Here is a 26,987-nt window from a genome sequence, read left to right as displayed (position 1 = left end):
CACTTAAAAGTGTGTATAAAATGAGTCACTGATATAAACTGATTCGTAACAGTAACAGCCTACAACACTTAAATATAAAATATAATATTTGGACAGGTAAAGGTGAGGATTTTAGAAAATGTTATATTTTGTATAGACTATATGTTTATTCTTTTTATGCATGGTAACAGCTGGGTGGTAAAGTGTCTATGGCACACAGGAAGTGATGTACGTTTCTAACAGAAGAAAAGGTTAAAAATTCAAAGAAAAGGCCATGACTGTCTATATGACTGAACATCACCACAATAGCCTCAAAGTTTCAATAAATTCAGCAGTGTCCTTCATAATAGCTACAATTTCAATGTACAAGAATTACATTGACTATTTCTGTATATGTGTAGTCAACACTGAGTCGTCAGAGTACCACATTGTGACAACTTGTTGAACAGCCATATTATAATATACAGAAAGGTTGGTTTGCAGAAGCATTGTGTGTTAACCTTGTTATTTTTGATGGACAACATTAATATAAAATGAAAAAAGGTTGGCTGGCAGGAGGTCTGGGGTGACACCAGAGGACACATGTTCTCACAGGCCATCCACTGTTTATTTGTGTATGACCAGCAGGTGTGATGCTGATGCTGCTGTGGTCAGTCCTTACCATCTGCAAGTCACACACTGAGGTACAATACATTAACAGTGGTTCATCTTTGTTTTGTACAAAACCAACTACAGGGAAAGTAGCTGCTGTGCAGTGTTTTCCATTTCCCACATCATTTGCCAGGGGTTTGTCCACATCACGCTTGGTGTACAGTGGCACTTTGTATATCTTAGTCACAAAAGGCTGAATTTAGTCTTGCAAGAGTGCATTTGCCAGGTAAGTGGTGAGTATGCCTTAGCTGTCTGGCAATGGTTATTTATGGATAAATGACTCTCCTGTTCATGCAAGTGTCAACTAAAAGAAAATGTTCCCATAAAGCAGGTGATGATTATTCTGTGTGCTCGTCAGACAACTGATAGTGAGGAAACTGCTCTTATCTGACAACTGTAGAAATCATGGCACTCAAGGATATTACACTGAAGGTAAAGAATCTTCTCCTGGTTCATATTCTATATGTTATGAAGTGTTATTTCTGAGTCTAAACACAGCATTAGTTATAATAAATACTCTCTGTAACTGATAACCATTTCTTAAATAATAATTAATCAATGGTTTTAATGTTTTAGTTGTTTAAATTGAAACAATTATTGTCATATTTGTTTCATTCTAGTCTCTCCCTCCATCAGCCAGGCCCACTGTGGTCATGTTTCTCATTCTTATACCAGGTAAGCCTTTTGGAAAGCATTGCATGTTTATACTGTAAGGTGTCAAAAAATATAAGGTTGCATAGAATGAAAAAGTGCAGGAGAATATGTATTGCATGTACAGTTACATAATGTATAATGTATGTGCAATATTGTAAGCTGAATACTGGATAATTTAAGTCCTTTGTAATGTGCATTGAACTGGAAATAAGTTCATCAAAATCCCAGTGATTACTAGAAAACTAAAGCTGAGACAACCCCCTTATTTTTTAATCCTTTTTGTTAGTTGCAGGTGTGCTGTTTTGTTGAAAATGAGTCTAAGCATGTTTATTGTTAATTTCTTATACTGCACTGTAACTTCCATTCTAGGGCTGTCCTCGACTAAAGAAATTCTTAGTCGACTAACACTTATACGATTTTGTCGGCTAATCGATTAGTTGATTTAATTGACAGAGCTGTGCGCTTTGAGAGGTGGTTAAGACTAGAAAAGCACAATATAAATATAGTTAATTAACCATCTGTAAAACTGAGTTTCTCCACAATTAATCCTGCAAAAGCACCACTTTAAATCTTGTGTTTACCATAAATGTGCTCAGAAGTTTCTTGGAAATAAGTAATTAAGCATGAATAAGCATAAAAAATGACTAATCGACAAAAGAAATCTTAGTCGACTAAGACCAAAACTACCGATTAGTCGACTAATCGACTAAGAGGTGGCAGCCCTATTCCATTCCTGCATTTCATATCTGCATTAATCTATTTTAGCAGTTTTTATATTTTAAACAGTTTTTATGTTTTATGTAAAGCACTTAGAATGGCCTTGCTGCTGAAATTTGCTATACAAATAAAGCTGTCTTGCTTATGACTTTCATTTTTGAATCTTCTTGTTAGCTGCGTGCAGTGCCATCAAGCTGAATTGTTCTCAGCCCAACCAACCAGCCCTGCTGGAGGCTCTGACTCCAGTCTTCAACCTGAGCTCCATACGACCCGTCATGAACATGACCACCTGCACCAACATCACCACAGACTTTACCATGTATGCGATACTAGGCGTGGTATGTTTCAGTTCTTTGTAGATAAGTTTGTGCCATTGCTTATTTTCATGACTAGTATCACTTATCTTAGAATAACAACTCTTCAGATGTACAGTACATTAGGCAAATCACTCACAAGTAATTTTATATATCAGGAGGCGTTATCGCGGTTTTTGTGCCTAAAAGCAGCTAGTCTCGTCTTTTCCAGGATGAAAAGGCTCAACTCTTGCTCACTTACCTTTGGCTAACTTATGTAAGTACTGCAATCATCCATTTTACGTAATGTCTCAGTCAGTGATATAGGGATATATGCGGGATTATGTTTTGTGAATGATGTGATTATTACTTATACCATACCTGCTCGGTGCACTGACAACTGTTTTGTTGTTTTTTTAGCAGTGGATGAACGAATTTGTCAGCTGGGACCCAATCAATTGCGGCACCAACATGATATCTCTTCCCAGAGAGAAGTTTTGGGTACCAGATATTGTAATCAATGAATTGTGAGTATATATATATATATATATATATATATATATATATAGTGTGTGTGTGTGTGTGTGTGTGTGTGTGTGTGTGTGTGTGTGTGTGTGTGTGTGTGTGTGTAGTGAATAAACCATGTTAGCGATACAAGAAGTAAATAGTGCATTTTCTATGACTATTAGGAACAATACACGTTTGGTGCTCTAAAGAGTATTTCCAGCAGCAGGACAGTGTTATGTGGGATTGATTCAAAATAAACTGCAGTGCCCATGTTCATTGTAATAAAGGACAACGTCAACCAATGCAATTATTTAATGTTTTCAGGTTTTGGCTAAACAGGCAATACTTGTTAGAAGGATTCATTTGTTGTTGTTTTTTTGACAAATTTAATTTAAATTCAAATTAAATTAAAGGTCTCATGTTGTAGACATTTCATTTGTAACTTCTCTGCTTGTTCCTTTCTTGCAGTATGGATGAAAACACAGCCCCCTTTGTCCCGTATGTGTATCTGTATAGCAACGGTCTAGTGCATGATGCTCAACCAGTCAGAGTTGTCAGCTCCTGTAACCTCGATATCTACACCTTCCCCTTCGATGTACAGAACTGCACTATGACTTTCGGCTCCTACATCCACTTAGGTAAGGCACTTTACCAATTGTCTCGTTTCCTTTGTTTAAAGACTTCTTTATGTCAGTTTGAACATAAGTGTCCATGGAATGTAAATGTTAGAGGCAGTAAGTAAGGCTCTTTGTCCTGATATCAACTTCTATTTAGAGACACTTAGAGTGCATATTTTGTGATACCATGGCCACTTACCAAAGGAAAAAATATTATAATAATTATGTATTTAGTAAAGTTTGTTTTTGCCTTGACTTTACCGTATAATATATTTCTCTAATCGTCTCTCCCCAGCAATGGACATGAAGATTTTCCTTGGGAAAACTCCAGAGTATATCACAGAGTACTCCAAGGAGGTGATGACCACCATGGGGGAGTGGGAGCTGCTGGATATCACCACCCACAAATACAACCATAGCCTTAACGATAGTGATTACATTGATGAGATTTCATTTCATGTAGGTTGATTGTAATGTCTGTAAATTGCAATAAATAGACCTTAAATTGCATTTCAGTCTCAGATTGTAAGAATAATGTAATCAGGTTGGAAGCAAGCAAACCTGTTGTGAAGTGACTTGCATTTTTCCAACACACTTAGAAATATCAGTCCTATTCAAATCCTAATTGAGCAGCTACAATAACAATACAGTATGTGGACAGAGTTATGAAAACATTATTTCAGAGCAAAAATTTAAAAAAGCTCAGACAGTTTTCAAATGTTCACAGAAAAGGTACCTGGCCAAGTGTTTTGTTTCTTCCCTCTGCAGATCAGAATTAGACGCCGGGCCACCCTCTATGTGGTGAACCTGCTGATCCCCAGCTGCTTCCTCATCACAGTGGACCTCTTCAGCTTCCTGCTGCCTCCCCAGACTGTGGACCGGTCCACCTTCAAGATGACCCTCATCCTGGGCTACACCGTCTTCCTGCTCATCATGAATGACCTGCTGCCGATTACCGGAAACACCATACCTCTCATAAGTCAGTGGTTTTTTTGTGTGTTTTTTAAAGATTATTTTTTGGGCATTTTTCAGGCCTTTATTGACAGGACAGCTGAAGAAATGAAAGGGGAGAGAGAGGGGGAATGATATTCAGCAAAAGGCCAGAGGTCAGAGTTGAACCCAGGCCCGCTGCTATTTACTGAAACATGTAACATTGCATCATGCTTTCAAAGCTCTTAAGCACATGGGGCTTTGGGCAGGTAGAGTGGACAAGTATTAAAGTAAGTATTAAAGCGTAACTCTCGCCAAAATGCAACCTAGAGTAAAGACTCTAGGTTGCATTTTGGCAAGAGTTACGCTTTAAGTATTAAAATTGGCTGTAATTTTGATTTCCATGCCCCATTCCATGAACAGATAATGTGGGCAAACGATGTTCAGATTTACAAGTAATTTACATATGCATTTCCAGAAAGGGTACAGAGTGGTTTCCATGTTTGACAAGCATAATGAATATACAGTAAACACATTCTGACAGTGCAAACCTCTACCATGTCTCTCTCTGCCAGATGTGTTCTTCTCTGTCTGCCTGGCTCTGATGGTGGCAAGTCTACTGGAGACTATCCTCATCACCAACCTGCTGTGTGGCTCTGCTGACTTCTCTCCCGTTCCTCGCTGGATCCAAGTGCTTGTTCTGCAAATTTTGGGCCGCCTCATTTGCCTGCCTCAGAAGACTAAAGAACTAAGAGATTCAGGTGGTTTAATACATCCGTACGAAATTTAGCAATGAAAGATTACAGAAAATGACTGAATATACAGAGTGAATCAGATGGATTATCATGATTGTTTATATAAATACTCTACATTGGAGGAGTGAATGTAATGATCATTTTTTAAATGTCAATATTTTCTTCCTTGAAAACTAGATATGAAACAGAACGCCGTGGTGGCACAGCAAAAAGCTGATGACGGGTTTCGAGAGGAGCCAGCGGTGGAGAACAAGGCCCTGCAGGAGCTGAGGAGCCTGGGCAGAGACCTCCAGGCCATCCGCCTTCAGGTGGAGCAGCAGCTGGGTGGAAGCCAGAGCTTGGAGGAGTGGATCCAGGTGGGTTTCATCATAGACCGCCTGCTGTTCGGCCTCTACATCCTCTTCATATCAGTCAGCTTCTTTACCATCATCATTATCTGGGTAAACTCATACAGTTAGTAGACAACTGCTGTCTGTTTTAATGGGCTCCATTCATGTAGCCAGTGACTCAAACATTTGTTGATTTTGATATCAATACATGATATATTTGTTGTTTTGTTTGGAGCCAAGACATTACATACTCTAGAGTCATTGTATTATGGTTATATTATCTTATATGATTATATTGGACATTAAAATAACCCTACTACATTAATTAGATGTAGTTCTAAGCCTTTTTTGTTATATTGTGCCACTCTAAAATGGAGGAAAACATTGTATACAAAATAAAATTACTTAAGAAAATCTCATTCAGTTTTCGATTGACATTTATTTCAAACATAATAATCATGTTCCAAATGTTTTCCTATTTATTCATTCATTTTAATGCCAGTTTTGAATCCTATATTCTATTATTCATATTACGCAAATAATATCTCTAAAATTATGAAATAAGTAACTAAACACATTTTAAAAATCAAAGCAGCGAACACTTGCTTAGTCACACACAGAGTGAACAAAACATTGGGTACACTAGAAAGTGTACACTGCATGGCCAAATGTATGTGGACATATAATCAAAAGGTTTTTACTCATTGCTGCAGTGATTGGTGAGGTCAGGCACTGTTCTGAGCTTAGCGTTCTGTGCCACAAAGTCTAAAATATCACTTAATGCTTCTGCATCAAGATGTCCGTTAAAACCAATGGACCCAACCCAACATACATCTCCATACGGTCATAGCTTGTTTCCAAACTCTATAAAATGCATCTACCCACTTGCCATAACATAATAAATCAGTTATACGCGAAGTTAACTCTTTAAAATTTGTTTTTTTGATCACATTTACATGTCTTGTAAAATAAAAATCTGCAAATCCACACTAATTGATTTCCCATTGATGTTGGCAACCTTGAAATTTCAACTTTCCCTTTTGGGTGGTAAAAAAAAGATATTTAAATAATATTTTCTGATGGTTTCCTTCTGTTGGGACTTTGTGGGATTCAGGGCTTTTCAGGCATGCCACATTTTAAATGAACCCACCTCTAGATGTAGGTCTTTAAGAGCACTTACATTAACAAACAAATTTATATTTTTCACATTTCTACTTATCTAGATCATGTCTGTATTTCACCCGCAAAATGTGTGTAGACAACTTTACACAACAGCCCAAACCACCAGCACTCTCAAACTAACATCCGATTTTGACCAATGTTAATGTTTTTAGTGCTGCCCGCTGAAAGTCAAGCCTTCTAAGGTTCTATTCATCTTCATCTCTGTGCTCATGCATGGTAAGTACAGCTCCTATTGTTTGATACAGTGTATATATACTGTATATACAGTATATATATAAATAAATATCATGGTTCCTTTATGATTTAAGTCAGTCCCTTCAGTTTAGTTTCATATAAAGGACGTCAAAGTGTTTTGAGTTCATTGAGGCATTGTAATGATTTAGCAAACTGAGGCAACTGTGTTTATATAGAAGTTTTATATAGATATTTATTGAACGTCATTACTCATTTTATCAGATTTGTTCTAATGTCTAAAGAAGCCGTGAGAGGCAAGCGAGTAGAAAAAAATTCTGCTGATTTATTTTCTAAGTCTGATCTAAATTGTTTACTCCCCTGTGTTTATGACTTAAGAACAGGTGAAAAAAAAAAGAGGTTTTGGATAATTTTTTTGTTTGTTTTGTAGCACTCATTTCAGCCAGAAATTCAGAAATTCAGAGGCTGAAGTGCACCATTACCTCATGTTCTAAATAGGACTAAAAGCATTCATGTTTCCTTCCAGTTTAGTTTTAATGGATCCATGTACTCTAAACACTAGACACATATATTGTGTGTTAGCAAGTTATGTAACATTACTGTCATGTCTTTCTTTTGGCTAGAAATGTGTTTTAATAAGCGCTAGAACATGGAGTAGTGGTGCACTTCAGCCTCTTGTGACCAAATGAGTATTACAACAACAAACAGATGAAAAAATTGTTACTTAGATAAATGATGTTTCACGTTTAACAGATTTATAAGTTAAGGTACTTAGAAAGTCTTATCCTGACAAAATAAATAAATGTTAAAGTCATAAACAAGAACAAACAAATTATATCAGTCTTAAAAACTGGAGCAGAATGTTTTTTTATTTCTCACTTGCCTCTCGGGCTTTCGTTTTTTTTATGTTTTCCTTGTTAGCTCCGTGCAGTTCCATCATGCTGAGCTGCTCTCGACCTGACCCGCCTTCCCTGCTCGAGGCACTCGAACCAGTCTTCAACATGAGATCCATTCGACCTGTCATAAATGTGTCAACCCCCACCAACGTCAGCATTGACTTCACTCTGTTTGGCATTTTGGGGGTGGTAAGGCCACACTAACCTCAAATCACTTCACTATTAAGTCATATTCAATTGCTTTTAAGTGTAAAAAGTGTAATCTACTCCTATCAACTTATTATTTTAATTACAACAAATTTCTGTTGTTTTGCACACAACTCTACTTTGGTTATGTCAGCCTTTTCATAAAATAAAATGTCTGTAAAGAAGGAATGCATACGACTGAATATTGGTTCTGTTATAGGATGAAAAGGCCCAGGTCCTGAAAACATATATCTGGCTAAAATTAGTAAGTATTTCCTTCACAATAAACTTCTCAGTTATAACTAGAAATAATATTGTTGTTCATCTCTCTCCAGGCTTGCGAATTAGAAAAAAAACAAGTTGTCAGTTTAAATCATGGTGTCAATTTTGGGCAGTTTTCCTACTGTATACCAGCCACAGAACACGAGATACATTGTAATTTTCCAAAAAAAATAATCAAATACTGTAACTTATTATTGGCTAAAAAAAAGATAACAAAGATATTGCTGTTGCTGTAATCAAATCTAAAGAACTATAATATTTCAGATAGTGTATCACCTGAAAGCTGTAGTTTTATACTGTATGTAGCCAGGTACTTATGTGTTGTATCTGTCTGATTCGCGTTGCAGAAATGGAGAAATGAGTTTGTCAGGTGGGACCCAGAACAGTGCGGTTCTTCATGGATTACAATTCCAAGGAATCTGCTCTGGGTACCAGATATAGTCATCAATGAATTGTAAGTAGCATCTCCTCTGTAGCAGTGCAGCCATGTACTGGTGATTTTATGTTGTTGTCAGAAAGTCATTGTTAAATTTTAAATTCAGTGTTTTAACACAGAGCCACAATACATTTGGTCATATTTCAAGACAAAACTAAAACTTCATACACATTTATTTTAACTTGAAACTTTTGCTTCCTTAGTTTTCTTAATGAATTCACTAAAATCTGTATATATTTACTTAGTTTTTAGTGAGAAGGCCTTTAATGAACTGAATATATTTTACAAATATAGCCATTGGTATTCTTATACAGAAAGTAGATATTACCAATCATATTTACTGGCTTCTATGCATTTTCTTTTCATTTCTATTCTATCCTGTAGTATGGAGAAGAACTCCGCTCCATTTGTCCCATACAGCTATCTGTTTTCTAATGGCTTCGTGTTTGATGAACAGCCTGTCAAAGTGATCAGCTCCTGCAGGCTCGACATCTACACGTTTCCATTTGACATCCAGACCTGCTGTTTAAGCTTCAACTCCTACTTACTCTCTAGTAAGCAGAATCTGATTCAAATGTTTGTGAAAATGTTTGTTTCATCTTTTTTAATAAAAATTCTGTACATTACGTGGTGCACATAGGCATTTTTGTAATTAATGTAATTGTGAATGAAATAAATCGCAACATTGACTGAATCATATTTTCCTTTCAGTGGCTGCTATGCCAATTGACCGGTCATTAACTGCAGAGGATATATTTAGATTATCTAAAGAAGTGATGACAACTAAGGGTGAGTGGGAACTAGTTGGACTCACAACGAAGACATTCATACTACCAGCTGGGAAGTACGGACTGTACCAAGAGATTCGCTTCTACGTAAGGAAATACTGTAGACTGTAACCTTGTCGTAATGTTTTGTTTTACGTACACAACAAGAGAGATGAGATGAAGATACAGAAGGAGGAACAGGATTGAAAAATGTTTTCAATGTTTTTCCAATATTTCACCAAATATTTGACTATATAAAGAGAAGATGACGAATGTTATTAAGGTTAAATAAAACATTTAAAATTGTAATCCATCACATATTAGAATATGAGCTATTAACAGTTTGTGTTAATAGAATTAACAGATGCATGTCCATCATTACATAGTCATATGAACTTAAATACTGTCTGTAAAACCATTATAATTACAGGCATTAAACACTCCAAATGTTAGTTAACAGTACAGTATTGTAGGCTGTGGTAAAATGTAAAGTCTGTGTTTTTGGTATGTTTTAAGTAGTTAAGTGTTTTTATTGATGATTGTCTACAGGCATTTGCAGTTTTTTGTAATTCTTTAAACAAAGCTTGACTAAAAAGATATTTCAACATAACAAAACTTCTTAGAGCCATATTAATACATGAAAAACCTCCACATATTAAATCTATTCACTCAGGCTGTGTAAAATGGAGAAGAACAGAGCTAAACAGTGATGTTATGTCATATAATTAGTTCACAAGTCAATCACAGCTGTAATCTACAAATCTAACTGAGTTTTACCAGATGCTATATATCTGTCGACACTACTACAGGTGTCAGTGAGGCGCCGGGCCACCCTCTATGTGGTGAACCTGCTGATCCCCAGCTGCTTCCTCATCACAGTGGACCTCTTCAGCTTCCTGCTGCCTCCCCAGACTGTGGACCGGTCCGCCTTCAAGATGACCCTCATCCTGGGCTACACCGTCTTCCTGCTCATCATGAATAACCTGCTGCCTATTACTGGAAACACCATACCTCTCATAAGTCAGTTGACAATACCCCCTACTAGTGCAAGAGTCACTTGTAGCACAACATTCTGAAAATGAAATGCTGTATCATGTGTTATTATAGTTCCTGAATAAATGTAGTGTTGGCTTCCAGTTTCAGGTTTGGGTTTAAATTGGACCCCCCTGAAGGAATCATAAATCATTAACTCTGCAGTTTCCTGAGTGTTATAGCATCTTACAAGTCTTTGTTTTGGATCCACGGTCTGCAAATCTACCATTTTTGGTTCATTCTCACTGCTGTTGTGTCTTTTTCAGCCATAGCAGCTAGCTGTTTTCAGTGGAAAAACTCTAAAAACCCAGTGTACACTTCCTGGCCAGTACCAAACACCAGACAGACAAAGTTAGCAACTAGCTGGTGAACATAGTGGAGAATTTAGCAGCTAAAGAGACAAATATTTCCCTTGGATGTTAGTAGAGAATAAAACAGAGCTATAAGGCGAGTGAATATTGGACTTACGTTTATCAGAAGGACAGAAACACGACTAGAAATGAATGATAGCTGCCTGACGAGTAAAACGCAATTGTTTGCTGGCACATTTTGCCATATTAACTGTATTACCAATGTGATAATAGTATATTTCAATGGCCTTTAATTCTTGGATGTTTCTCCCTGGATTATAGTTGTATTTGACCGTGAAACAGCTTTGCAAAAAAGGATTTTTAAAAAGCACCTATTATTGTTATCCCAGATGTGTTCCTGTGTCTGTGCCTGGCTCTGATGGTGGCAAGTCTACTGGAGACTATCCTCATCACAAACCTGCTGTGTGGCTCCGCTCACTACTCCCCAGTCCCTCACTGGGTCCGAGTGTTTGTTCTTCACATCCTCGGCCACCTTGTACGGCTTCCTCCAAAGCCCAGAGATCTAGACAGCACAGTCATCCAAAATCCTTCCGCACAAGGTAGTATGTGAGACTTGGGATGTGGTTTTACGCAGGTGAAACTATTCAAGCAGTCATTGTGCAGAAAATCACCCTTCATCTCCTGTGCAACAGAAATGAAAGTCTCTTCTCTGGTGGCGGAGGACAGCGAGGCTCCAGAACAGAAGGGGCCGCTGGATGAGGACAAGGCCCTGCAGGAGCTGAGGAGCCTGGGCAGGGAACTCCAGGTCATCCGCCTACAGGTGGAGCAGCAGCTGAGCAAAAGCCAGAGCCCGGAGGAGTGGATCCAGGTGGGTTTCATCATAGACCGCCTGCTGTTCGGCCTCTACATCCTCTTCATATCAGTCAGCTTCTTTACCATCATCATTATCTGGGTGCAGTCATACAACAAATCCTGATTTTCCTTTTGAGTTTGTTTCTGAATTACTATTTGTTAACATGCTTTCTCATATTCCTTGTCAATTGCTAAGCATAGGGAAATGGGAAGGTTGGTTGGATTTTGCATTTGAAAGCAATGTGTATCACACCTCTCCTCTGAACTGTTCCCTTTTCACAATTCATGTTAATGTTTTGTGTATTTTTTTTATTTTTTTAACATTATCTTGTTAACAGTTATGTTTTAGGGCACTGAAGCTCTGAAATGATTAGCTGAGGAATTGTAAAACTCCTGTTTATTCTTCTCTTGCATTATCAGTCAAGCAACAAATATTTGCATACTTACAAAAACAAACAATACAAAAAACAATTTTACCTACAGCAATCCCTCTAGGTTTCTAGTGAACAGGACAAGCCGGTTCTCATTCCCAGGTCGTCAATTACTGCCACTTTCTCACACCTCTCGCACAAGGCAACCTTAAGCATCTGTATGATACAAAGTGACGGTATTTGACGGCAAACGGGTTGTTACATCACTGTGTGTGTTTTTATGTGCTTCAGTGTCAGCCTGTGTGTCTGTTTGACCGACACATGCAGCAACAGGATGAGCCTCTGCATTCACACAAAATCCAGCAATGCGGCACCTTTCCGCAGGGTTGTGCTGAGGTGTGGGTCTGTGTATCTGTGCTATGAAAGGAAAACAACCACAAAATAATGTGTCATTACTCTGATTTACTAGCTCACTTGACCACCACTGCCTTCTCTCTCTCTCTCTCTCTCTCTCTCTCTCTCTCTCTCTCTCTCTCTCTCATTGAGCGGGGGAGGAGGGGCCATCTTTGAATGCTGTGTCCAAACAACAAAAGTGAAATATTATACCTGTAGCAAGTGTCTAGACCCATTTTCAGAAAGTGAAACACACTCTCCTAATTTCTAAGATCGATCGTATTTGGAAACCCAATAATAAAACTGACGCGAAAGTGCCAAATGTAGTTCATTGAATGGCCACTTGAGGCTGGCTCTGAAAGGGTGTCAGTCCCCATAGACCCCCATGTTAAAATGCCCAACTTAAAAGCAGAAATAAACAGCCTGTTACAAAAAATCAAATGGTCTCTATAGCTTATTTCCCTGTTCGTGACAACTGTGCGAGGTGTGATTTTTGTTTATAACTTAAATTTAAATTATATTAAGGCCCGTGTTGCTTTGAGCAACAGATTTGGCCTGCCTCAACTCCATCCACGCTCCACCGCTTTGCCTAGAATGGAACACATTTTAATTCCCATCGGTGGAGGTGTTGAAAAATAAAATGGGTGAGTGGTTACTGGAGGTGTGGAATGATTCTTGTATTTCCTTTGTGTGTTTATGATGTAGATCAGGGAAGTCTGATACTGTTTTGTAGATTGCAGACTATTTTATTCATAAAATAAAGAATATTGCATGTAAAATCTGGATCGGGAATTCGTGAAAACATTCCTTGCAACTTTTATTTATTTACTTTTATAAGCCAAAAAGGTTTAATTTTCTAATCCAAGTTCATCTATCTAAGACATATTTACATATATATATATTTACACACATATATATATATATATATATATATATATATATATATATATATATATATATATAGAGAGAGAGAGAGAGAGAGAGAGAGAGAGAGAGAGATATAGATATATATATATATAGATATATATCTCTATATATATCTCTCTATATATATATACACACCATATATATATATACACACCAAGTCCAATACCGCCACACAGACACAGTCATCGTTATTAGGGCATCAACAAGGACCTCAGATTTACTGTATCTATAGTGTTTTGCAAACTATAAGGCTATTGAAGAGACACAAAGGAAACAAGAATTCATGTTAGCTTATTGGAAAGCACCCCCCTATCTCTCTGGTGAACCTGCTGTGGCTCTGTATACATAGGCTTTAATAATTGTTGCTGGTGGTACCACTGGAGAAATAACTGGCAATAAGACTCAAATGCAAGTCAGATGATAAGGCACTTACCCGGCAAGGAGAAGACAAAGGTGAGGTAAACGAAAGCAGAGATAAAAAATAAATTAAAAAAACAAAATGTGTGTGTTCATCATCCATCTGCATGTACCACAGTTTTGTCTTTTGTATTTCTAGTCACTTAAATCTATTCATGATTGTTGAACGTCCTCAAAAGGATATAAGCACCTTGTCTGTTTGGATGTTTGCAATATAAAAGTTTGAAAATCTAATAAAGTTTTGTTGTAAAAGAAAAACTGGACAATTTTAACTATTTTACCGAATTGTAACTCCTGTTTTGTGTTTGTTTGTAGGTATAGTCTGCGTGTAAATGTATGCGTTTCAGTACAGATTACTCATGTTGTGGGGACAAAACTGGTCACACAGTCAATTAATGGGGACTCATTTAACATTTGGGTAGACAAAAGGTAAGCTACTACATTTTTGTGATATACCTTGGTTTTTAGTTTTTGTTAGGGTTATGTTATGGGCTGGGGTTAGGCATGTAGTGGTTCTGGTTAATATCAGGGTAAGTCTCCAGAGAATAAACGTTAGTCATTTCAATGTCCTGCTAAGTGGCAAAAACAACAAGTGTTTGTGCATTAACACTGCAAGTAGGAGCTCTCTTTGCTTTACACCTGATCAGATCGGTGGTTGTGGGGGCTATCTGGTCCATCAGAAACATCATCATGAGTCCGTCTCAGCAGAGTATCAGCATCATCTCAGGTTTACTCTTAATCTCAGGTAATAATTGTATTCACTATTTTATTGTTTGTAGTTATGTATGTGTTATATTTTCCAGACTGACCCATGTTTAGCTCTGCAACTGAAAGTTTCCTCTTTCTCCTAATGTGAATAATAAGCAGTACTGTTATTATTTTGTTACAGTTAATGTAGTAGTTTATCCTGTCCATTTTAAATTTAAAATTTAAACTGTGTTTTTTTTTAAAAATTTTAGAATTTTGAATTCCTTCGCATATGAGAAAAACATGAATCTGTCATTTATCTATCCTCTATATTTCACATTTGTGATAAATCATGTGTAGTGTTGTCCAAATAATTGAGATTTTTAGTTTTGTCTGTGATATTTAGGTCTGCAATAATATTCTGTTTAGTAACTTAGCAGTTAAATACTCTGTCATAGTTTTGTTGCATTTAAACCAAGTGTAAACAGTTCTGTAATTGCACAGCATTTTCTTTCACATGGTTTAGTATAGCTTTATAATTAGAAATTCTCAAAATAATTTAAAAGTGTAGTTAAGGTGTAATTTAATCAACAGTCAAGTGTTTTTATAAACTTCCTCTCTCTCGTCAGTGTCTCTCTGTTATAGTAAACTGTCGTGTAAAGAAGGCCACAGCGGTCCAACCTATGAGTCCATGCAGGCTGTATTTGACCTAAAAAACTTCAGGCCAGCAGTGAACCTCAGCAATCCTACCATAGCTAACATCTCCTTCACTCTGTATGCTGTCCTGGGGGTGGTGAGTTTGTCAGTTAGCTATCTAATAAAAATACTAAGAGCACTCTATACAGTATAGCAGACATAGAAAATGTAAGGGAACTTAAATGCAGATGTTTGCTGTAATAAAATGGTCTACATTCAGGCAAACGTTCATCGCTGCAATCCATATTACAATATGTGCATTTTAATAAAACATTGTATTTTTAGACTTAACTCTATGGTTTAATATGTAGCAATCAGCTTCACATTAGGTTTACTTGTTGTCTACTGTATTTCAGAATGAGAAAACCCAAATACTCACTACTTTCTTGTGGCTGAGACTGGTAAGTAGCATGGAAAGATATAATAACCTGTCAATAAATATATTGCAATCGGATGTTTAATGTGCCTGTAACTATGGCAGGATCACATACAGAGAAATAAAATGGCAGGCAAGCAGATATTTTCAATTTAAGATGGTTTAAAATTTAACAACACATTATTTCTGATTAATTCACTGCAGTATTGGCAACATGAGTTTCTGGTTTGGGACCCTGATGAGTGTGACGGCGTCAGCAGGATTTCTCTCCCTGTGAGGGAGCTGTGGTGTCCAGACATCATCGTGTATGAGTTGTAAGTTCTCCAGCTCTAACGTTTTTTTTATTTATTTTTTATGGATCTGTAAGCATCTTGTACTCACAAACAAAAAGTTCAGGGCACATCTGGTAGCTGCCAAAGACCATCAATCCCATCTAAACTATGTCCAGATACAAGCTGGTCCATTGACCATCCGGCAATACTAAAAAAACATCTGCGTCTTTATCTTGTGAACCAGCTGCATCATCGTTCCCTGAGGTGTTAGCACATGTATCAGTCCCAAAGGCTACACCGAGTGCACAAATGTATTATCTCCCTGGGGAGGTGCATCACTAGTCCTCAGGGCGTTCCACAATCAAATAGGGCCTTTTCTCCCTTGAGGCAAAGTGTTCTGCTATTGGTCAAAATTATGCTGAAGAATTGCCACAGGCTGTGGTCAAGTCAGTTTTATTAATATATCCCAATATCACATGTGACAAATTTGCCTCAAGGTCCTTTTTCTTCCTCTGGACATTATGTCAACCCTTGTGTTGAAGAAACAAACATTGCCACAGTCTTAGGTAGCGACAGTGATGTCCATCATATCTTGGATGGACATATTCAAGAAGTTGATACATAGTCAAAAATGGCTGGTCCAAAATATGACCGAGGATCAACCATATACCAGAAAGTAGGGGGAAGGAGGGGGATTAGTTAATTCTGCTCAGACTGGTTTGGGATATTTCCAACTCCTTTTGTTGCAGTGTCAAATTGTTTCCCTGTTAAAACATGTTTGACAAGCATGCAAAGCTGAGAAAGCAGAAAATTGTATGAATTGTAAAAACTGAATTTAACCTCATATTTTTGTTTCCCTGTGGGACTCATTTAAATATCTTAATCTTAAACCTGTTCCTCTTTATTTCTTTTACTTCATCCTGACTCTTCCAACCCTCCCAGTGTGGATGATGATGTTTCCCAAGCGTGCCCTTACGTCTACCTCAACCACACAGGTCGCATCCGCTGGGACAGGATGCTTCGGCTTGTCTCAGCCTGCAACCTGGAGATCTTCAGTTTTCCTTTTGACGTGCAGAACTGCACATTTACATTTGGCTCCTACATGCACACCAGTAATAAAAGGCTTCTTAACTTCTTAATTTACACAACTCATCCAGTCCTGGGCTTACTGTACTTACAGAACCTAAAGCTTGCTCAATAGAGGGTCAGAAAATACAACCACAGTCTGTTGCACTTTTGGGATCTTATGCAGGAAACAAAATAAATGAAAAAGGAAAAATAGAACAAAAATATAAATCATTATGTAATACATCAGTTATCACATTTAGCTAACTTATTTATTAAGGTTAGCTTAGATTGTCCTGTTGAACAGTCCGGCTACTTTTCCCTCTGTCATTGTGTTTTTCCCTATCACAGTAAGGGATGTGAGGATCACTCCAGCCCTGACTTTTAAGCAGATGTCTGAAAACTCAAAGCGTTACCTGGAAGCCAGTGGAGAGTGGGAGCTGGTGGACATACTGGGAGAGACCTCCATCCTCAAGTTTGGGGTCGACGAGTGGGACATCATCACGTTCTGGGTGAGGGAAACAGTTCACACTGAGTTTAACACTCTTACGTGTACAAATATAACAGCTGTTTTTAAAATGCAGGCTGACTGGCCTGCAGCTGGTGTTCTGGTTCACTCTCACTGCTCTCATAGCGTCATTTTCAGAAAAAAAAAAAAAAAAAAAAAAACATTGCCCACTACCTGTTCTGTCCCAAACAGCAGACAGACACAGTCAGGGACAAGCTTGTGAACATAGTGGAGGTTTAAGCCGCTAAAGAGACAGATATTTCTCACAAGAGTTGGTAGATACAGAAAAAGACCTAAGAGAGTGAATATTGGATTTACATTCATCAGATGGACATAGACAGTATGCAAATGTTGCCATATCAACTTAAAATGTGATATGTCCACACTGTGTTCACAACTTTTTTGCCCCAAAGTAGCCAAATTAGTTATTGCAGCTTTAACACAGAATTAACAATGCAAAAATACCAATGGTTTCCTCAAGAATAACAACTCTTGGTGCATGTATTGGCACTGTTAAATGTTATCTTTTAAATACATATTTCCCTCCTTAGATAGTAAAGTTAGTTTGATATTTGTTGTGACAAGTAGCCTACCATGATTTTTTTTGTTCACTAGGTGGTCATAAAGCGACAGCCAATGCTCTATGTGGTCAACCTGCTGATCCCCAGCTCCTTCCTTATGCTCATCGACATCCTGTCCTTTTACCTGCCCCCCCATAGCGTTGACCGCGCCTCCTTCAAGATGACCCTCATTCTGGGCTACACCGTCTTCCTGCTCATCATGAACGATCTGCTGCCAAGCACAGCAAACGGCACGCCCATCCTAGGTCAGACATGTAGAGGTGACATAATTCGAGCGCTATCATAGCCTGGGTTATAGGGTCCACCATCCCTAACACCATGATAATCCATGGTTTGAATTAACAATAACTGGTCACCCCCTAAAGCTGCACTTATCAATATTTTTATTTAAATGATTCAATTTAAAAGGGAATTGCTTGTGTCTGCAAATGTATAAAAAGTAATCGGTTTGCCAACATTTTTCTAATTACAGCTATAAAATGACATGTCAGTTTTGTGTTTTCAGCTTGTTTCGCTGCCCCCAAGTGGCAAAAAATTATTATTGCAGTGTTTTTCTCTTTGCTTTTGACTACCTACACAACTGCTCAACTGTTTGAAGATGCAACAGCTAATTAAAGCTGTAGTGTTTGATATTAATGAAAATCTGTTGCATCCAAGCTATTGCCAAATGAGTTGCAACAAAGCTAATTAAGACTCAATCAGCTCCACAAAACTCTCTGTATTTCTCAGTACTGCTATGTTCAGAAAATTATGTCGTCCGGGGAATTTTGCGCGCAGAAACTCGAGTGAAGATAATTACCTCTTCTGAAGAGTCCATTATGTTTTTTTTAATCCTCCGTGTCCTCCTTGGCTACTAGCAACTGCATGGAGGAGGGGTGTGGGCGGTGCGCGGTCACATAAGGCTTGTGTCCTGTGGACGTGCCGACAGTTTTGTTGTCATTACTTAGAATTCCTCATGGGAGCAACAGAAACTATGTACTATAGCGTTAACACATAAACAAGTAACTGAAATAGAAGAATACAAAAGAATTGGCTTACATTTTTCAGTTGTTTTTTTTTTACACGTTGTGGTCAATAGCTCAATTTGAATATTTCAAAATCCTCATGACCCAAGCACCTACATGCTTAGTGAGAGTGAGGATTTTTGGGAGCTACAAATTGATTTTATAAAACATTCAGAAATCACAGAGCCAATGGAATGGACCAACAACTCTGTCAACTCCCTGCAGATATACAGTATTTTGGTCTTCTGCTACTGAGTAAAGCTGTTTTATCTCTTTATGTGTATCCTTCGATCTCTCAATCTATCCTTCAATTTAGGTATCTATTTCTCAGTGTGTCTGGCCCTCATGGTCATCAGTCTTCTGGAGACCGTCATCATTACCAATGTCCTCCACCACAGCACCATGAAATATAAAGAGGTTCCAAACTGGGTGAGGGTGGTTGTCCTCAAACACATAGGAAACCTCATCTGCTACCGTTTTCCGGAGGACATCCAGCCCCCTTATTTACCACAGAAGGATAAACCTGAAAATTCAAATGGTGTTCCAGAGTCATGTATCATCCAACCAGCCAGCCAGACACCTGCCCAGCACCCAACCAGCAACGGAGGTAATCAAACTCAGTATATGACAAATACTACTTTGCCATTACTTTTGCCAACTAGAGCTCTGCAGTGGCCTGATCTAAAAAATACTAGCAGCCATCTATTCATCAAAACAAAATTCATCAATCTATTAATGTCATGTAAGGAAATAAACTGATAATAACACACTTTCTACAGACTATAACCAATCAATCACAGTCAAGTTAAGGTTAAGGGACCGTTCAGTATTTATGGAGTGGACCACCGGAGGAAAATAGGGGAGGGTCATGTCTTTTTATTCTTTATTGAGGGCAGGGTCATCCAACAGTTTTCAGTCCAGAGGGGCGGGTCACCCAACTTTTGTATTCATGAAACCGCAAAATTTTAAAGTGGCTTGTTTGGTGCATATTTATCCATGTAGCTCTTAGTCTTGGCCCTCCTTTGCTACCAGATGGGTCTGACCCATGAGTTTGCTGTGAGGCAGGGGGAGCTGCACCCCTGGTAGCTGAAACGGGTAATTGCATTGTTTAAAAAATGAGTGGAATAATTACATCTGGCATGACCAGATATTTTATAAATATCTTAAATTACACAAAACAACTAAATGGTGGTAGGTAATACATCTGATTTCATATACTGCTTTAGTAAAAAAAAATATTTCCCGGCTGACGATGGGAGCAGCAGGACGTAAAAACGAAACTGTTGCTAGTCTTGACATCTTACCGTGCCAAGGTTACAATAAAGGTTTCCTAAATGCCACATTTGATGTCAGCTTACTAATTGATTGCGGGTTTTGTGTAGATTTGGATTTACGTTTATTTGTTTAAACGGCAAAGTGGAGGAAGCCTAGTGACGAGTCCATAGCAACCAGTTTGTGTGTTGAATGATACCGAGTGCCTTGCTGAATGGTCTCAATGTTTTATTGTTTTATTTAATGTGAATACCAGTTTACTAGAAGAGTAACTTAGTATTTGAAGTAATGCAGTAATGCAGGAAGTATGCATTTAGTTTCCATGCTTATTGTGTTAACGTTAGTGAGTAAATCTACTGAAATGGCCACCACACCATAACAGAGGAGTGGGATGCATCAGATGAGAATGCAGAGGTTTAGTCACATACATCATGGCTGTAAAAAAAAAACAATTGGAATCTGTATATATTTACCAAGCACAAACCAGTACAGAAGGTATTGATAAATTATTAGGGGAGGGTCATGCCTTTTTTTTCCTAATTGTTTTGGAGGGTCATAGAAATGCTTTACTGGCGAGGGGAGGGTCAGGTCTATTTTGGCTAAAGGTCCTAAAACTCCTCTGGTGGCCCCTTAAATAAATAATGAACAGTCCCAAACTAAAGCTAGCTGGCCAATTTTCTAATTATTGTTTTTGCTCATTACTCTTAACAGCTACAGTTTGCAGTTGCTGGGTGTAAACTGTGATCCCTCCTTTTGCTGTTCTCATGCCAGGTGCAGCTGCTCTGCCTGAACTGCAACAGATCTGTCAATACCTTGGTGACGTTCGTGCCCACCTCACCTCGCTGCAGAAAGAGAGCGAGCTGCAGGGCCAGTGGTGCCATGTAGGATATGTCCTCGACTTACTGCTCTTCCGGATCTATCTGCTGCTCATTTCATGTTACGCCCTGGTCATCATCTGCATGTGGTGCATCTGGATCCGCCAGACCTAAGATAAATTCAGGGATAGTTCATAGGATGTTTAAGTAGTAAATTACTAAAATGCAATCTGTATAACTAGAAGGCAAAGCAAAGCTTTGGGCAACACGTATTACTTATTGTTTCTGTAATGTTTGTTTTCTGACTCTAGTGAATACTAATTTATTGGGAACATTTTTGAGAAATATGTTTTTGTTCATCAACTTCTTAAATGTAAATTGCCTGATGGACAAAAGCTAATCTGGCTTCCACCCCCAACACAGCATCCATTTATAGTGTGGTTGGGTTATTTGTTACTGTGCTCAGTTGGTTTTAGGTCACATCTCCAAAGCAGCGGCTATGTGGTTGCCATTGGTGAGCATAAATCTGAGTGGAGTCCCCCAGGGTTCGATTCTCAGGCTTCTGTTATTCAACCTGTATGCTCCATACTAAATAATGCAAGACAGAAATATGACTCCAGTATTTGCTAATGTCCATCTGTTGGATGGTGCTCCACCACCTTGGCCCAGGCTAAAATATCTCTACTATTGGACGGATTGTCATGGGTCAGTGTAACGCTTATCAGTTCAATTTTCTAAGCACAAACGGACATTTGGAAAAAGAGAAAAATGGGTTCAAATATCAAATTTTTAATTTTTTTCAACCTTGACAAATTAAAAAATTGGATCTTTAACCTGTTTTTCCAATTTTCTGTTTTTATTCAGAGTTTAGAAAATTACAAAATTGTGTCTGGGCTCCAATTATTCAATACTGCAATGGTATTCTCTTCCTCTACTTTGCGGAATATGCAGGTCATTAACTGCATATGGACCAAAAAAACTAAAAACTGATTGACTTCGGGGTCAGAGGTGCTTGCAACTGATGGTTTTGAGTCGGGGGGCGGGGCGTAACTAGGCGGAACGAGGGAGAGAATACCATTACAGTATTGAATAATTGGAGCTCAAATGCAATTTTGTAATTTTCGAAATTTCTGATCCTCTGAATAAAAATTGAAAATTGGAAAAACAGTTTGAAGATCCAATTTTTAAATTTGTCGAGGCGGGAAAAAAATTGGATGTTGGAACCCATTTTTCTGTTTTTCCAAATGTCCGTTTGTGCTTGGAAAATTGAACTGATAAGCGTTACACTGACCGTTATGGAACTTTGTACAGACATTCATGATCCACAGCTGATGAATCGTAATGACTTTGATGATCATCTCTTGCGCCATCAGCAGGTCAAAATTTTCCCTTTTAAAATATCTCACAATCTACTGAATCGATTGGCACAACATTTTGTTCAGACATTCATGGTTCCCAGACAATGTAGATTCCCTAATTTTTCCTTTAGCACCACCATGAGGTTTACATTTGTGGTTTAGAGTGAAACTCAGCAACTGTCTTCTATTGCATGTATTGCCATGACATTTGTTGCAGACATATGGCCTATGTGCCCCCTCAAGATTAATTGTAATAACCTTTTATCATGTACTAATAAAAAGAACTCATGACATTCCCATCAGCCTGAGCTATAGTGCTAATTAAGAAATGTGTGCATGCATAACTAAGCAAAGCATACTTTTTGTGCATAGGCAAATTGACCCAACTAGTCAAGTGCATACTGTTGTGTTTGCCTTGGCCTCATTTGTCACAAATACAAGTTGTTGACACATCTGATCCTCATGAAGATGATTCAAAAGCCTGTTGTACAATCCAAACATTCATTATGCAAACACAGACATCAGATGAGTGGATCTCTGCAAGCAACTGGGAATACCCCAAAGGCTTACAGTAAGTCATTCTACAGTCTACCATATTCTAGAGTCAATATTAGCCTTTGGAGGACGTCAAACATTTCATTTAATTAGTGATAAATTAAACGTGCACTATGAGTTCCTGCATGAGGTCACTTCTGTTGACGTTCAAAGTAAATAAACAAAACAGAGCAAGCTCGCCTTCCCCCCATGTTTCCGTAACTGTCATGACTAACTGTCACTAACCCCCTCCCCCTCCCCTAACCATCTTGTCTGTGATCTGCGGGAATGTGGTTTATTGTATTTTTGTGCACAGCTGAAACCATGCAAGATTGCACTATAAGTTCCTGCATGGTTTCAGCATGATTTCATTTTTGTCTCAAATTGTAGGCATCTCTCCTTGAGCTGCTATAGCTGCCTGCCCCCCAAATACACTGTGAAAAAGCCCGGTCTCGGGAGACAACACAGGGGTCATAAACGTCAAACAAACACTAGGGGCACAGCACAGGGGTCCATTTGATAAATCAGATTAGGTGAAACTGAGTTTGTTAACCCTGAGATGAGGGAAACTCAGGGAGGCTAATCAAACCTGAGAGAGAGGGGTAACTCCAATCCATTTCAGAAAGAGAGGTAACTTAACCTCAGAGTCAGTTACTTGGGTAACTGAGCCTGTGAACCTAACCTGGTCGGCAGCAGGTTTTCTTCAATAAACCTTAATTTTCACTCAGTCTCCTCCCTCTGACACAGCTCTCTTTCATTTCCTCATTCATTCATTCAGTCTGTGTGGTGGAAGTTTTCCTATAAAGCAGCAGCGTTTAGAAATATCAATGATCAAATGAAAACAAATAACGACTGTTTGAGAATTAAACCAAAGTTTGGTCTTTGAGTATTTAATTACTTTTGCAAATGGAGAAAACACAGTTTCAAAGGTACACGCAGCACAACTGAAAATGTCTTTCCAACCTAAAGTCTAAACATCCAAACATCATATAGTGAAGACCTCGGTTAAGCCACCCCTCTAAATGTATCTTTTAGTATGGCCATAGTTGAAAAGAGGACATCATTAACAGTCACACCATTGTCTCACCTTCCCCTCTGCTCTCTGTTCTTAACATTAGCCTAAACAACACTTTTATCTCAGGAGACAGAAACCTTAGTTCTCACTGTTGTAAGCAGTCTTCGGCCTTCTCCACTTCTATCTAAGCAAAAAGTCAACAATGTGAGAAGGTTCAGGCTAGTAAAACTAAATAACTCTACTGGGCTATAGTTCACGGTTGCCAACTATTTCACTTGGAGCCTTTTGAATCTACACATGAAGAAGCTAAATCTTGTGGCATTATAAAACAATCAAACCAATGGTTAATATCATTAAATAAATGGTTAAAATAAAATTTGCCACCACATCTGTATCATGCACATTTTAGCGCAGTTTGTTATCTGCATGAATACAAAAACAGGGTTGGTTTATTGACTGTGTTAGGCAGACTATAAAAAAATTTTTCTCAAAACATGGCATTTAGCTCCTTCAGTGACAGGCTGCTGCACCCGCGCTGCGTCACAGAGAGATACCGCAGGTCTTTCCTGCCTGCTGCTGTCAGACTCTACAATCAGCACTGCTCCCAGTAGACCACATGGACAAACCACGATAAAGCATGTGACTGTGCAATTACTGTAAATACTTGTTTTACTATTTTAATTAGTGCTGTCAGTTAAACGCATTATTAACGGCGTTAACGCAAACCCATTTTAACGGCGTCAATTTTGTTATTGCGAGATTAACGTTCTTTTTGGCCCAGCAAAATTTGTATTTATATTTTATTTCACATGCTGTTGCAACAACTAGTAACATTAGAAAAACTACAACACCACACCGGATCTAGCTAGACCGGAAACAGCACAACAGTTACGCCGCACACGCTTGTTTTGGCTTGCGAGCCGGCCAAAGAGTAGTAGGCTAGCGTTACGTTTTGAGTGGATGGCGAGCACGAGACACCAAAATGGATGCCAGTAAAATTCTGAATGGAAAGTTTACTTTTAAAAAGTTGCCAAATGGTTCCATTGACAAGACCAAGGTGATCTGTGTGTTTTGTCGTTGTGAACTGAGCTATCATCGCAGCACTTCCCGTCTGAAATACCATTTGATGGCCAAGCACACAGCTGATGCGAATTCCCCCATAATAAAATGATGAAAAAAATGAATTATAATTCTGTTATGCCGCAGCCTCAGAATGGGATTAGTAGGCCTAGGACCTTTTTTCCCGCTGGATTGCACCTAAATTAAATAGATTATAGGTTTAACACCATTTTACCAGTAATATTATACTTATGATTAAATATGATAATACACTATATGGGAACTTACGCATTTACTCTTGTAGCAATTTTATCCCACGCAATTTTGCTTTTCAGCTGTTCTGGACCCGAAAACTCAGAGTTAGGGTTAGACTCAGAGTTTGTTAAACCTCCTTCCTGAAACTGGCCCCAGGCTGTGCACCAAAATACAACAAATCCCATTCCAGCCAATCACCGACAATATGGTTGGGGAAGGGGGTGGGGGTTAGTGACAGTTAGTCAGTTAGTCGTGACAGTTACAAAAACATGGGGGAAGGGGCGAGTTTGCTCGGTTTTGTTTGGTATTTACTTTGAACCAGGCAACCATTCCAGTTTTGGATGGGCCAGACCAAATGTGGGTGGGTCTTAAATTAAAAACGTTATCAAATCCCTGTTTAACCTAATAAAAATGACTGGCTAATATACTGTTATATTATATATATTATATGTGCTTACATAATAAAGATTGTAATAGCTTGATGCTATTTATATGTTGTTGCCTTGTAAAAAGTTGTCCTTGGTTCTGCCCAAAAGAAGAGCGCTTTGGACTCTCCATTACGCACCATACCTGGCTGTGCTATAGCACATCTCTCCTAACCTAAGGCCTATAGACTGTAAAAGTGGTCAGGAATCTAATATTTCCCCAAACATAGTTTAGTTCTGCTCGTATAACATGAGGCCGAATATTTCACAATTCTTTTCAACTGTTTTAAGTTTTCAACAATATACAGATCAACAACACTGCCCAACAGTTTCAATCAATACTCGGCCACAGAACGTGTTCATTGACAACGTCAACTGTCATGTAAAACAAGACTCAAGTTATTTCCTTACTTTAGTGTGATGATTCATGTTATAAACATGTTTAAAGCATTATTGGCCATAACAAGAGAAAACCATGAGGGAAAACCAACTTGACAACAGTAACAAGCTGTTATAGAAATAGAACTGCACCTGCAGCTTCTGTAGCGGGTTATGAATTGATTATTTTAATCCATATATCTCATATAACGACATAATAAGCAGATAAGCCACATATCTTACTGTTATCCTCTGGCGGTCCTACACAATTAAACTCAGCAGAAGAAGTGACCGGATACTTTAGCACTGGTTGAGTTGCGGGCTCATCCACGGAAGACCGATCCACAGGGCTATATCCATAGGGGCTATATCATCCACAGAGACAAAGGCTATAGCACCGGCGCTGGTCGCGCTAGCCGCACTGGCCGCGCTAGGCGCATCCTGCGGTGTATGAGACAAAGATGTGCTCGGCGTTGTGGATCTCAGCTCTCCTTCATCTCCTGGTTGCAGCGATGACTCTGAGACCGTTCGTGCACGTTTAAGGTACCTAAACAACGACTGTTGCAACCTTGTCCTTTACTGGAAATGATTTTCACACTTTCAGATCACAGGGAGCTGGCCTAGCATACAGACAAGCTACATCCGATCCGAACCTCACTGTCTGCTGAACTTGTGCAGAAACATAAAAATAGACATGACCAGTTTTTTTAAATTGTTTTTGAAAACTAAACATTTAGACAATTTTAGCACAAATTATGAGATTATTTTCCGATTTTTAATAATTCTTCACCAAATTAAAATATATTAATTAACTAATGTGTTTTGAGGAAATGTTTTGGGTGGGCCTGTTGAAAAGTGGGTGGGCCTAGGCCCGTCAGGCCCACCCATAACACCGTGCCTGCTTTGAACGTCAACAGAATGTCAAAATCATGCAGGAACTCACAGTTCTCCTTTAATGAACAGCTCAATCTCATTGAGCAGACTGCTAACATTTTTGTTTTGTAATCTGAG

General features: G+C 38.5%; 3 protein-coding genes across 3 annotated transcripts; all 3 read left to right on the top strand.

The window, feature by feature from the left end:
- Positions 1-1,035: 1,035 nt before the first annotated feature.
- Positions 1,036-5,597, top strand: LOC114561665 (5-hydroxytryptamine receptor 3A-like). Its single transcript, XM_028587733.1, has 8 exons — positions 1,036-1,062; positions 1,251-1,305; positions 2,176-2,320; positions 3,270-3,439; positions 3,714-3,877; positions 4,187-4,397; positions 4,924-5,109; positions 5,281-5,597. Exons 1-8 carry the CDS (start codon positions 1,036-1,038, stop codon positions 5,559-5,561), a joined length of 1,239 nt encoding a protein of 412 aa, XP_028443534.1. The 3' UTR covers positions 5,562-5,597.
- A 2,147-nt stretch (positions 5,598-7,744) lies between these two features.
- LOC114561664 (5-hydroxytryptamine receptor 3E-like) lies at positions 7,745-11,692 on the top strand. Its single transcript, XM_028587732.1, has 7 exons — positions 7,745-7,891; positions 8,518-8,540; positions 8,991-9,160; positions 9,318-9,481; positions 10,183-10,393; positions 11,106-11,315; positions 11,409-11,692. The coding sequence occupies exons 1-7, from the start codon at positions 7,745-7,747 to the stop codon at positions 11,690-11,692; spliced, it is 1,209 nt and encodes a 402-aa protein (XP_028443533.1).
- Positions 11,693-15,054: 3,362 nt separating this feature from the next.
- LOC114561663 (5-hydroxytryptamine receptor 3A) lies at positions 15,055-21,126 on the top strand. The gene is made up of 8 exons (XM_028587731.1): positions 15,055-15,156; positions 15,416-15,460; positions 15,640-15,749; positions 16,650-16,819; positions 17,124-17,284; positions 17,896-18,106; positions 19,182-19,472; positions 20,909-21,126. The coding sequence occupies exons 1-8, from the start codon at positions 15,055-15,057 to the stop codon at positions 21,124-21,126; spliced, it is 1,308 nt and encodes a 435-aa protein (XP_028443532.1).
- The last annotated feature ends 5,861 nt before the right edge of the window (positions 21,127-26,987 follow it).

This window comes from Perca flavescens, chromosome 9 (genome assembly GCF_004354835.1).
Source record: "Perca flavescens isolate YP-PL-M2 chromosome 9, PFLA_1.0, whole genome shotgun sequence".
Taxonomy (NCBI): domain Eukaryota; kingdom Metazoa; phylum Chordata; class Actinopteri; order Perciformes; family Percidae; genus Perca; species Perca flavescens.
The sequence above is the reverse complement of the archived record's forward strand: the minus strand, read 5'-3'. Positions and strand labels throughout refer to the sequence as shown.